The 13,171-nt window shown below is 39.7% G+C and overlaps 3 protein-coding genes across 3 annotated transcripts in view; 2 read left to right on the top strand and 1 right to left on the bottom strand.

The window, feature by feature from the left end:
• The window catches only part of LOC131880311 (uncharacterized), a 15,270-nt gene extending 11,907 nt beyond the window's left edge, over nt 1–3,363 (bottom strand). Inside the window, exons 1-3 of the mRNA XM_059226912.1 lie at nt 3,044–3,363; nt 2,728–2,973; nt 2,176–2,238 (exon numbers count right to left, since the gene is read on the bottom strand). Of these exons, the coding sequence (XP_059082895.1) occupies nt 2,176–2,238; nt 2,728–2,973; nt 3,044–3,218 (484 nt within the window). The 5' untranslated portion in view covers nt 3,219–3,363. The remainder of the gene's footprint in view (nt 1–2,175; nt 2,239–2,727; nt 2,974–3,043) is intronic.
• A 346-nt stretch (nt 3,364–3,709) lies between these two features.
• LOC131880312 (dipeptidase 1-like) lies at nt 3,710–7,873 on the top strand. The gene is made up of 6 exons (XM_059226913.1): nt 3,710–3,895; nt 4,015–4,455; nt 6,948–7,194; nt 7,261–7,345; nt 7,429–7,504; nt 7,576–7,873. Exons 1-6 carry the CDS (start codon nt 3,756–3,758, stop codon nt 7,814–7,816), a joined length of 1,230 nt encoding a protein of 409 aa, XP_059082896.1. The 5' UTR covers nt 3,710–3,755; the 3' UTR covers nt 7,817–7,873.
• Nucleotides 7,874–9,118: 1,245 nt separating this feature from the next.
• On the top strand, nt 9,119–11,448 carry LOC131880263 (uncharacterized). Its single transcript, XM_059226848.1, has 3 exons — nt 9,119–9,434; nt 10,257–10,546; nt 11,029–11,448. The coding sequence occupies exons 1-3, from the start codon at nt 9,182–9,184 to the stop codon at nt 11,422–11,424; spliced, it is 939 nt and encodes a 312-aa protein (XP_059082831.1). The 5' UTR covers nt 9,119–9,181; the 3' UTR covers nt 11,425–11,448.
• The last annotated feature ends 1,723 nt before the right edge of the window (nt 11,449–13,171 follow it).

Here is a 13,171-nt window from a genome sequence, read left to right as displayed (position 1 = left end):
GATATTCGTTCATTGGACGAAAAAGTAGGGCAATGCTCTGGACATAGGGTCGACCGTTACTCAAAAGCCGGCGTTCTCTAGAGCAAGACCGGCCAAAAAAGTAGGTCTGGCTAAGTTTAAGTTTAAAGATGAACATTGGCCGTTGATTATAGAAAGATTAGAAGAACTTGACCTCATTTCAATTCTGAAACAGGAACCGTCCGTAGATGCAGCCATTGCTAAATTAGTTTCAGTTTTTGAGAAAGTTTGCTCCAGGCTAACAATCTCTGAATGTGTTCCGAAAGGTGGGACACGGACAAAAATTCCCAAAATATAGCAAGACTTTGCTCAAACAGAGCTGCAAATTAGCAAAAAGGCTGGAGAGCAATTTGAATTCAGTAGTAGTAGTTCAGTAGAAAGTTTGAGTTGATCCAATTAAGGCCTCCATTGAGACAGATCGGTTGAGAAAGGAAAGTAGGGTAGTTCAGGAGGTGAGGTCGAATCCGAAGGCATTTTTCTCTTATGCAAACTCTAAGAGAAAGATGAAACACCCTGGTGGGCCTTTTGAGGTGAATGGGGAAGCCAAAGAAAATGTAGAGTCTATGGCCAACATGCTTGGAGATCAGTTTTCTATTGTGCTTTCAATTCCACAGATTTAGGAGCAACAGCCCATTGCTCTAAAAATGAGTCGGTTGAGATTGACAAGGTTAGTCAATTTGAGCACTTATATGATCTTGCAATCACAGATCAAGATGCTTTAGAGGCCATAAGGGACTTGAGGCTTTCAAGTTCTCCGAGGAGAATGGTGTGACGTCTAAGTTTCTGATGAAATGCTCACTGGTTCTTGCTTCTGTTTTCTCGTACTTGATGCGTTGCATCTTGGACCAGGGCAAGTTTCCCTCTTTACTGAAGGTAGCCCACGTTGTTCCAATTTTTAAACGGGGGGATAAGTCGCTCCCCAATAGCTATAGGCCGATTTCTCTTACTTCGAATATTGCGAGGGTGTTTGAGAGGATCATGAAGTTCAGACTTGCTGAATTTCCTGATATTTATGAAGTCCTTCCTCCTAATGTGCCACGCCCATTTGGGCTCCAATTACTTCAGCAGGTTTGCAAAAGATTGAACAAGTCCAAAGATGTTTCACTNTATTTCTAGTTCCTAATTTATTCCAATTTTTCAAGGGGGAGATATGTCGCTCCCCAGGAACTATAGGCCGATTTCTCTCACTTCGAATATTGCGAAATTGTTAAGCCCATTTGGGCTCCAATGAGTTCAGCAGGTTTGTAAAAGGTCGAACAAGTCCAAAGATGTTTCACTGGGAACATCACAGGACTGAGAGAGCTCTCGTATTGGGAGAGACTAGAAAGGTTGGGATTGTACAGTATTCAGAGAAGGTACGAAAGGTGTCTGATATTGTTCGTCTTCAAAAGCATTCATGAGCTTTGTTCCAACCCAGGATTTAGGGTCAATTGTAGTGAACGTAGGGGCTTAACGTTCATTTTGAGAGCACCTTCAAGTCCTCAAGAATCCAGGCTAATAGGAACAATGAAGTCCACCTCTCTTTTTTCTCGGGCTCCTTCATTGTTTAATTTGCTGCCTTCAAATATTCGTAAGGCGTATGTAGGCGTTAATCCAGTAGGAGGATTTAAGTCAGACTTGGACAAGTTTTTGACCAACATTCTCGATGAAACTTACAATCAAGGGTTAGCCAGATCAGCCAACTCTAATTCGTTGGTCGATCAAATAATATATATAAATAAAAGTTAAGTAAAATGGATAAATTTCTCGTCTTGAACTGAGGGGATTCCAATCCCAGTAGCGGTAAGGAAGTCCTCAAAAAGTTTTAAAAAAAACCGCCGGCCGATATCATGCATAACAGGACATCATGACACATGTGGCTGTATTTTGGATTGATAGGAAAAGTTCCAGCAAAAATTCATTCTTACTTGCTTTGGCTCGAAGCGGAAAATTCAACTATACAACATTTCCTTAGCCTTCGACCATGAAAGACCAATTTAACGTAGTCACGCACCAAAAGGTTGAAAAAATTAAAAATGGAACTTCGGTCGAGTTATATGTTTAAAATGGAAGTATAAGTACTTTTACTTTAATCGTTATCCAAAAGGTAAATGTTAAAAAATGAAGTTTCATTTTATTCCTTAATTGAACTTCTTTGATTTCATCTTTGGTACTTACAAAAGTATGGGTTCCTCTTTTGAACGGTATTCTCAATTGCATCAGGAGGAGGACATGTTGCAACTAGGGATAGAAAATACAATTCATTGACAGTCAAACCATAACTGATGGCCAAACCTGGAATATACAGTTCAGGGTACCCTCTAGCTCTATCTACCTTACCGCCCAAGAAGAAACAGGTTGCGGTGTATGTTCGTGAACTATGAAAACATGTCAATCATATTTCATTAGATTCCCTTATTTCAAAGCCTAAAGAAGTCGGCACTCTTTTCAAAAATTAACACCTCGTTTTTTGGCGTGTTACTCAGGCATGACTTTCTTATGAAAACGGGCATATTCTTCATATATCTTGCATCTTGATTTGATTCACGTTTTACCATGTCATTTGCAAATACCTATAACAGGTATATCCAATATCTTCAAGTCATAACACATTTATATTGAACATTGAATTGGACCCGGTATTCTCCACCCAAATTACCGAAATGGGAATGAGAAATCAGATTTACAATCTCGAAGGCATTTTTCGTAGCCATGTTTGTGTGTACGTACCTTCCAAACATGCCCCAAAAGGCTGTGTAAGGGTAGAATTGTAGTACTCTCCAATGAACACGCCTTTATCCTGATCATCCGTGCACGTGAGATTGAAATGCGTGATCCCTTCAGCCACTTGAGTATGCGGTTTGCATTGGTACGAGACGCTCGTTCCGAACTTGGCGAACTTTCCTGACTTCCAATCCTGGCGAATCAAGTTCAGAGAAGCCATTGGAATTGGCGGCTCTCCATCGCAAGCCACCCCTATAAGGCGGTAAGAATTATGATTAGTGAATTGATTTGACTTGTGTGTTAAAGAGCTGATCAATTGTACTTGAACAATCGCCAGGCTCTGAAGGTGTCCATTGTCCGTCGGTTCCACATGTTAAGGTCTTTTCATTGGTTTCATCTGGGAACGCGAATCCTTCGTCACAAGTGTATCTGAAAGTGTTTGACCGGGACGGTTTTGAAATAGTGTTCGGACAAGAAGGCTCGACAGAAATCAGCATGCACAAACAGTTCAATTAGTTATCAATTCAAAATTTAATTAGGTTATCCGAAAGGTGTCCCAGGTGTCCCTTGGAGTTGAATCTGAAAGACAAGCAAAGGCCAGGGTTCCAATCGCTTGGAAGTTTAGTCCAATACTAAAGACTAGCTCGAATCCAATTCATTATTGATAACTTTGGACGGTTAGGATTGTGTTTTGTTTGTTTAGTGGCAGGTTGTAAGCAAGAAATGAAGAATCGGCGTATGCATGCTGTATTCCAAAGCCAAAGGGTTGCTAAGAGCTAACCAAGCGTTGATATGCCATCCTAGTCTCCTAGGAATCGTCAGGACGAAAGTTTTAAAAATTCATGTCCACCTAATTTTCAACGTTGTACGGTTTAAAATTGGTTCGGCGATTGCATATGGCCTGATCTGTGCAAATATGTAATGCACGTCGATATCTTGAAATTGAAATATGAAATTATCTTCATTGTTTATGACGTCAAATGACATATTCAAACGTTAGCCTCAAGCACTCCTTGAGATCTTGCCCAACGAAGATGTTGAAGTTCTTAGGATTGGTATCTGTTACTTTGGTTCTCGGCGACCATGTTTGGGCCAAAAGAGAGTTTGCTATGCCCTCGGAGGCCAACATTGCCAAGGCAAAGGCCATTTTGGATAAGACCCCCATAATTGACGGGTAAGTCTTTAAGACTTAGATCTTTGCCCATCATGGTCACTGCACCAGCACACATTCTCTGGGAATATCTTTTAAAAGCCAGAACTAACATTCCCAGGACATTTCGATGTCATTTTCAGTCACAATGACTTCATCATGGGAACCCGGAGTTTGATTCAGAATGACTTCACCAATTTCGATTTCAACTCGGACTTGACTCAAGTGGAACCTTGGGCCTCCTATGTGTACAACCACGTGGACTTGCCCAGAATCCGGGACGGTCGTCTTGGTGGTCAATTCTGGTCTTCGTACGTGTCATGTCGCTCGGCTCACAAGGACGCCGTTCAATTGTTCATGGAACAAAATGATGCCATTAAGCGCTTGGTGGCTTTGAATTCTGACCATATGGAATTTGTCACCACTGCGGCAGGCGTTGAAGCTGCCATGGCCAATGGCAAAGTGGCTAGTATGATTGGCGTTGAATCTGGTCATGCTATCAACAGTAACCTGGGCATTCTGAGGATGCTTTATGAGGTTGGCACCCGATACATGACCCTCACGCACACTTGCAATACCCCATGGTGAGATTTTGTATCTTCTTTACTATTGACATGACTGACCTTGGGCTGATAACTGTTTGATTATGAATTAGTTAAAGTTTGATTATCTTTTTTCAATTAAAAGGTGTTTGAAACTGCAGATTTACCTGGGGAAACGTATTGTACACACAAACCTCGAACAATTCTAATTTGATATTTTGTCACATAATCTCAACATTCAATAAATACAGATTTCATACCAAGTTAGATTCATTTAATTTGAAAAGTGCTTTCCCTTGACCACTGTGGTTGCATTTGAAAACTTTTAAATCAATACCAATTGCAATGTCAAACGAAACAAGTGCCATTGATTTTAAGCAACATCGGTGAGTTGTTCCTTGTTCCGTCAAATGCTCTCTTCTATGTAATGCAAGGATGACGGAATGAATGGATACGAAGGTTCTCAGTGAAAGCATTGTTTCTCGTTTTAAACGAGTCAATGATCCAATTTTGCAACCAGTTTTGCAAATGACAACTAGTTTGCAGAACAAGTGATGGATTTTTGAAAAAACTGAGGACAATTTAGGACATATTACGATTATTGTTACGTTATGCAAATGTGTCATCACAATCGTGGACGATTGTGGTTATGTCAATTTTTCCTTCGAGCGGCCTGTGCCAGTACAAAATTTCACTTGTTTGTTTCTCGAAGATGAAAGCCCAAATCATGCTGAAATTTGTATATGACTTCTTTCACCTGTATGTCATTAGTCGCATCATGAAAACATCAGTGGCTAAATTATGAAACGATAAAATAATAATGCGTAGGTGACCGCCTCAGCAGAGGTTTCCATGTATTTTGTCCTTCTTGTCTAATATTTACTTGGCTTGATTTGAAGTTGATGTTTAACGTCACTCCAAATAGTCACATTCAGGCAACAAAACTTGCAAGATAAGCAACTCGGGGGCTTGCTTGTTTTCGAACATTCATAAGGCCTTGCTTGCAAGGAGTCGGAAAACTGCAGTAAAACATGCTAAAAATAATTGAGCTTTTAGCCATAAATAACGTCCATTGAGTCAAGAGCTTCCTCTTTTCAAAAAAGCCTTTCATGAGTTGCCCAAAAGTTAATTTGTTGCCCGTAAGTTGTGTTTTCACTTGGCTAGGGTCTCAGTTGTGGAAACTCTGGTCGGCATTTTTCATTAACTGTGTATTTTATCTATTTTAGCTAATTGTTTCAAAAAACTTTCAACAACTAATTCCAACCCTACGATAGATCGATTGGTTTCTTAATATCAGAATAGATAAAAAATTGTTTTCAGTATTTTTGGTTTTGTAGTAGTGTTCAAATGGTTCGTCATGGTTCGTCCAAGGAAAACGCAGATTTCGTTCAACAAGTTTCAGTTGGCACAATATACGGAGAAATAATTATTAGTTTCTGTCATTACCAAGGCTCGGAAAAGAACTTTTTGAAGACCAAATAATCATAAAAAGATGTTTTTGAAAACATTTTATTTCTTTTCAAATTTTTTAATGATATTTTTATAATTATTTTTTTCACATGAAGCAAATCTCGCAATCGCACAGATATAAACCTGTTTAAAGCAAAGAGGACACATAAAAATACAATATGAAACCAATATTGCAAAAGATGAAGCAATTGCCAAAAGTTTCAATATATTACAGTATTTCAAAGTCTTCGAAAATCGAACTTGTCTCCTAACTTGTCTCCCCTAATTAATACTCTAAACCATGCCGGGTTCTAGACAAATTTGGTTCCCAGGGTGCTTTATTTTAGCCATCTCTCAGGGTGAGGAGACCTAGGCTAAAATGCAAATATATTTATAGTTGCTCTGTTGTACGTTAAGTAATGGGATTCTGGTTTCATTTTCAAGAAAAACTTGAACTCTTGCCAAAAAGGCACGCTGGAGTAATGTGTGCCTCATAAAAACCTCCAAAAAAATTCCCGAGCCCTGGCCGTTAAGAAATCTCTAAGAAAGGAATGAGCAAGAAACAAATAAATAATAATAAAAAAACTAAAGAAAATCTAGCCATCGACACTGAAATCGGTAAAATCTTCAAATCTTTTATAATTAGCACCTCGAATCTGATTAATCTAAAGAAAGCAGGATAACTCAAATTGAAAAGTACTTGATTTGTATCAGTCTTTCAAGAAGAGGAAAAATGCCGTTAGTAATATCATTGCTTTAGATAAAACATTTTCCCAAGGCAATAGACCGTCAACCTTGATTATCATGAATGTTTTAATTGCTAACAAACTTTTTCAATTGAAAGCAATTTTTTTTGTTGCATTACCAAAGATGTGCTCACTGTACCTCTAAATCTACATCCGAATATCAATGACATCTGCATTTGTAATCTCTCAATTTTTAAAGAGTTTCCCTGCTCTTTCCGAAATGAGAAGACACACAAGATATTTCATTGCTTGGCAAGCATAATCGTTATGCATGATAACTAATCCATCAATTAGTTAGCTGGTTGATGTCTTACTGTCTATCATTCATTGATTCATTAGGGCTGACGCTGCTCAAGCCGAATCCGGCTCGCAACCCGTTCGAAGTGATGGTTTGTCTCCCTTTGGCGTTGAGGTCATCTTGGAAATGAATCGATTGGGTATGTTCGTGGATGTCAGTCATGTCTCGAGCGCTGTTATGTCCGATGCGTTGGACGTGAGTCGAGCTCCGATCATATTCTCTCATTCCTCGGCTCGGGCCGTTAACAACGTGGTTAGAAATGTGCCAGATTCCATCCTCGAAAGAATGGTGAGTCTTAAATTGAAACGAAACTTTAGTTCCTAGGAGAAATCGTTTCCTCTTCCCTTATTTCAGCCTGATAATGGTGGTGTGGTCATGGTCAACTTTTACTCCTGTTTCATCAAGGACGATTGTGATGCCACTTTGGATGATGTTGTGGGTAAGTCTGCAGACGACTAAAGTTATGTCATACACCCAAATCATCATTGGCCCTACCCAATCTATGGTTTGAAATTTTCACAGATCATGTAAATCATGTCCGCAACGTTGCTGGTGTGGACCATGTTGGAATTGGATCCGATTTTTGCGGGATTGATGAGTGAGAGCATCTCTTTATAGATGGTTTTTTCATATTTATCAAACCTTTACCCCTATGTATTTTTGCTTTAGGGTACCACTTGGGTTAGAAGACGTGTCTAAGTACCCCATTTTATTTGCTGCCTTATTGGAGAGTGACGTCGAATGGACTGACGAGGATCTGGGTAAATTGGCCAATGGAAATCTTCTGAGAGCCATGAAAGAAATGGAAACTGTTCGAGACTCTTTGTCTGGTGAGGCTCCTCATCAAGGATGGATCTCATCCGAGGATTTCGAGCCTGATGAGACCTCATGCATGTCTGAGATGAATTGAAATAAACACGCATGAACATTGCGCTGTATAATCTTGCAATGTTTATTGAGAAACATCTCTGGACTTGTTAGACCTTTTGCAAACCTGTTGAGCTAATTGGGGCCCAAATGGGCGAGGCATATTCAAGCTGTGGCTGAACAATCGACTTGTAGAGGGTGGATTTTATAAGCTGTAACAGAATTTGCTTTGGCAAAAGTGACTATATGGCTGAACCATTAACTTTCAAAATTGGTGCCCCAATTGCCGACAACATTCGCTTTGCATTGAAATCATTGGGACACTTGTTGAACAACAACTTTCGAATGCCGAAAGCCAATTTTAGCAAGTCATTTCCAGGAATAGTACAGACTGTGCCAGCGGTGAGGTTGACAGTGGATGTTTTCTTTAAATATTTTTGGTCAAGAGCGACCAATTTGGCTAATCTTTTGTATACTGAAAAGGTGTTTATCGAAGACCCTAAATCCAGAATCTGGTGTATCTAGAGCAATTTTCAAAGCGGCAATTCATGCTTTTGTGTGTAACACTTTATCCCGTTCACCCTGTACAGAATAAGCATCGTGGTACCATCTCTGGACTTAAACATCCGGTAATCCAACCACACACTTGAAAAATTCTATCCACCTTCAACTGGATATACTCATCGAAATTTCTATTATTTTGGAAGCCTACTCCTCCAATCTTTCATAGATGAGACCAGCTCAATATCTTTACCTCCATTAACCATGTGCGGAGTGTTCAAAAGGCGTTGACCCGAAGGTCATTGAGCGGAATTTGATTATTTTGAAGGACTACTTACACCTAAATCCTTCATGGACGAAACCTGGTCAATATTTTCCCTCCATCGTCCATTATATTCGAGCGGTATGTCTAATTCGATTGTCAATAACAGGATCGGGCGTTGTTATTAGTAATTGACGAGCAACCAAAACTATTCTGAACATTTCAAATCATCAATTCATTGGTTTGTATCTATGGAAACTCTTGTTAAGCAGGAAGATGTGTCCAAGCATTCAAATTTTCTCTCCCTCCCCGTTCAAAGGAGAATGTCGCCGAATGGATCGCCAGACAAGGTTGTAGGTATACAAAACAAAATCTTTTGAGCGTAATGCAAGAAATCCAGGCTTTCTGAGGCACTTGATTTTGTTTATGATAGGTTTCCCCATCCAGGATGGATCCCATTTGAAAACTTCGCTTCAGTTGACACGTCATATCTGTTCAAACTTCTGTGGACTAAGAACTCACCCAACGCTTGAACTTTAATCTTGGTCTTATCATCGCGATACTACATAGAACGACACATCAACACAAGACTAAAATGCACATTGCCACGTTTGATTGTCATAAGGATTTGTTGGGGTAGAGATCATGCAGAGACAATCGACAGTGGTGGTGTTAATGATGGTTTTGGGTGTGGTTCATGGTTCTGAATTAGAGGGTGAAGACGAGTGCAAGCGCTATTCCCTGGAGGAGCTCAAGGCATCAGTGTTTGATCCACATTTTAACTATGAAATTGATCTCATTTTGGACAGCTTTGATACCATTGCGTCTGGTGTGGACGAGCTAGTTACTGGCTTGAAAGATGGGCCCAGTGCCCTTAACCCGGACGAGGTTCGTATTGGTAAGACGTTTATACTTATTGGGAAAACTCATTTAGACTACATACACGTTGGACGCTTCATGTGATTTGGCACTCAATTAGCCAATCATTTGAGAGGGTTTTTGACGGTCCATTTTTCTTTCCCAGGCACAAATGAATAAAAGTGGAAATACGTATACTGCACTTGTCTTACTTTGCTTTAGCAGACGTTTGCAATCCCACAAATTAAAACATCATTTTGTTTCATTCTTTTGAAGGCTCATCATCGGTCAAACGCTTCCGAAAGTTAAAAGGAAGAAAGCCCATAAGAACAACTGTAGAAAGAGAAAGGGTGTCTCAACATGTCACTTAATATAAAATATGGATCAGAATGCAAAAATAACCACGGCTTTTTGAGTCACGCTACCACTTACTTTTCTGAAAAGATAACGGTGACGGAACGGTTTTTTAGCCTTCCCGTTACTGATACTTTCTTTGCTACTTAACGAGCGATATTTTTTTTCAAAATTCCTTCTCAAATGCCATGACGTACTTGCCACTGATTGCATCTAATAAACAATCGCTGGTCATTTGTTTCATTGTTTTTCGTAGTTTTAGGTCCTCTTTTTCTGCTAAAGTAACGCATAACGGTAACTGTAACAGGTTATTTTTTCTAAAAAGTATTAGTAAAGGTAACGCGTCACTTTTTTTTCGGCAACGGTTCGGTTCAAGCCCTGAAAACACTCCTTGATGTTTTGCAGATCTAAGTGAGCTTTTACTTCAAATGAAAGTTCACGCAAATATCCGCAGAGCACACGCAATCTGGAACTAAAAATGAAACCAAGTGTCGATCTTGTATTTTAGCTATGGCCTTGATGAAGCAGGAGTTGAACTCGTTGGTGGTCAATGCTAGATCCAATGTTCAAAAGATGTGGAATGTGGCGTTGAGTCCCAACGAAGATGGCACGCCCTCATCGCTTCGTGACTTAAGGTTAAAGTTTCAGCACATTCATCAAGAGCTTCACGCCATACACAATGCCGTTGTCGTTCCGTTTGAAGAATTGGTCCAGACCTCGAAAATGCTCTTGGATCCCATGGTCACAATGATCAAAATGTTTCTGCAAAAAGCAGCCGCAGAGGGAGAGGCTGCCAAGGTATAATTCATTTCTTATTACTTTGGCGAATTCATTTGGTTTTGAAGTTATTATTCATGAATGTCATAACAAGAATGAAATGATGTAACCCATTGGTATTCATTATTTATGATGGGTTTGTAGCTAATCATTGTCTCGGATGATGTGTTTTCCATCAGCAAGAAATTTTTAACCTTTCCATAGTAACCGAATAATTTGACCGAGAATGTCACTGTCTTGTGCCAGGTTAGATTGTTGAAAAAATCTGAATGAATGCAATAATATTGTTTGTTCACATGAAAATGTGCAAAAAATTGGTGAGGTGCTAAAATAGAGGAGAATACTTGAGGGGTAATATCATCTTGATAACTAACCAATGATTGGTTTTGGCATCAAGATGATCTCCTCGCATTGATTCGTTTTTCCAGTCTAGTTTATTTGACAATATTCTATATAGCTAGCTTGAACTAAAAACCAATCATGTTATCTCTATCATCATCCAGGAAAAAGTATTCGAATCCATCAAGGAGAAAGACAAGTTTATTGGTTTGGTTATCGCCGAGCTCGTCAAGTCTGACATCAACGATGAGCCTATCTTGATCACGGATATGGTGGCCCATATCAATTTCATTTGGAGCGAGTTCACCGCCAAATTCTATGAGTATGGCCTCCGGAACAAAGAGCCCATCACTAATGACGAGTTCTGGCTCAAAGTTCTCCCAGAGATGTGGAGTCAGCGCTCAAATTTGGAATGCGAAGAGGATATGGATCCCCAAGAATGCAAGAAATTGCAAATGTTGAACATTGCTGCGAGTGTGTTTTACAACACGGAAATTGATGGACCTTCATGGTTCGAGCATTTGCGAGAAGTTATCAAAAAAGACAAAGCGAAGCAATAAAAAAGTCGGATTGTTTTGAGTTCATTGACTGAAAACGTAAAATTCAAGGTTTCTCAAAACTTGACTTAAATTGTAACATCCTGATGCTCATTATATAGGCCTTGAGTAATGCTACCAGCAACGGGTTACTTTTCTGCAAGAGTAAACGTATCGATAACTAAAGTCATTAAAACGTTTAACTCACTCCTACTTATTAACCTATGTATAAATAAACTTCAGCTGAGTCTTTACACTCTCGGAGGGTATGCCTCTTGTCTCGACTAAATCTTTAAATGACGTATAAAAGTAAAAGTTCTCCATTTGAGACAAGTGCACTGACTTATTTGCTACTGAAGGGATCAAATAGATAATCACGGGAGGCTGCCACTGGGGTTGTCAATTATATTTTTTGTGACATATCATGAGTGATATATTTTTTATTGGAGCTTCGAATTATATACGAGGTTGTCACCTCGCGGGAAATATGTTCAAAATAGCAGATTATTCTCTGTAGTAAAAGGCTGGCTCTAGTACTGTATTTGACTGGCTACCATACTTTACTTGAGCTTCAAAATGGTTTGAAAATACTTACACATTGCAGATGTTTATCCATACATCGAATTTCAACTTGAAACCACTTCACAAAGAGCTCTCACATCAAAGTTTGGGCGAAATTAAAATCCAGACTTTATGATTTAAGATGTGACACCCTGCCTGTCTGTAATTGATGGAAAAGAGAATGTGGGTCTGCAATCTACTTGGACCCGGTCAATTAAGCCCGGTCAGCCGGCTGGCCAGCCAGCCAGCCAGCGAGGCAGAATTTGCTTTAGGCCAGTATCCATGGGCCAACCTAGCCAGAGAGGTGAAATCTCTTCAACATGGCAAAAATAATGCGTGCGGGGGTGGGTGAGGGCTTTCGTTGAGGAACACTGTACTGGTACGGTGTGATCAATCTGCCATTTTCTGACCCCAAAAAACAATCTGAGATCAATTTTGGCGGTACTGGTATGAAGGTTTGCAGAGTAGGCAGGTAGGCAGATTGATCACAACATTACTAGTTTGATTTATTTGATCAAAACTGAAACAACCATTCACCTTTAACTCATAATTGATACCAAGAAATTCCAAGCTCAAGCGCGGTTCTGACTTTCTTTGAGTTTGATAGTAATCCACAGATAAACGTCATTCTCCACCAATTAGTTGGCGGTGCTCATTTTTAAATTTGGGGCAAAATGTTAAAAGGTTTAGATAGAGACTTTAAGGGTTATTAATATCGTGTTAGGTAAGGTTAGATTAGGTTTGATTAGGTCAGGTTAAGATTGAAAAAAGTAGCACTGGCTGCTAATCGGTGGAGAATAACTTTTACCTAATTCACAAGCGTTCGATCAAGTAACGCGTTAAGAATGTTGTAGGCAACCGAAAGTAAAGTCAATGAACCATTTCCCACTGCCTTCTCAATACTGATGGGAAAAGGGCAAGTAGCAAGTCATCACAGACACCCAAGTACTACTTGTTTACAAGCAAAGCTTGGCCAAGTACTAGAACTTGGGCAAGCTTAACCCAAGCAGAGATCCGCTGCTAGCGTAAGGGGCCCATATAGTTAGCTCAGGAAAACCGCAAAATGGGGATTTTTTTTTCGCAGTTAAAGTCAGATTGCCAGAAACAAACCAGTCATTAAACCAAAGCCACGTTGCTGCGTCACAGTTACTGCACATTATCGCTTTTCTTGTATAAGCTGACTTAATTTGCCCCAGTATAAAATTTCTTG

The sequence above is a fragment of the Tigriopus californicus genome, chromosome 5 (genome assembly GCF_007210705.1).
Source record: "Tigriopus californicus strain San Diego chromosome 5, Tcal_SD_v2.1, whole genome shotgun sequence".
NCBI lineage: Eukaryota > Metazoa > Arthropoda > Copepoda > Harpacticoida > Harpacticidae > Tigriopus > Tigriopus californicus.
This window is presented reverse-complemented; position numbering and strand designations above follow the sequence as displayed.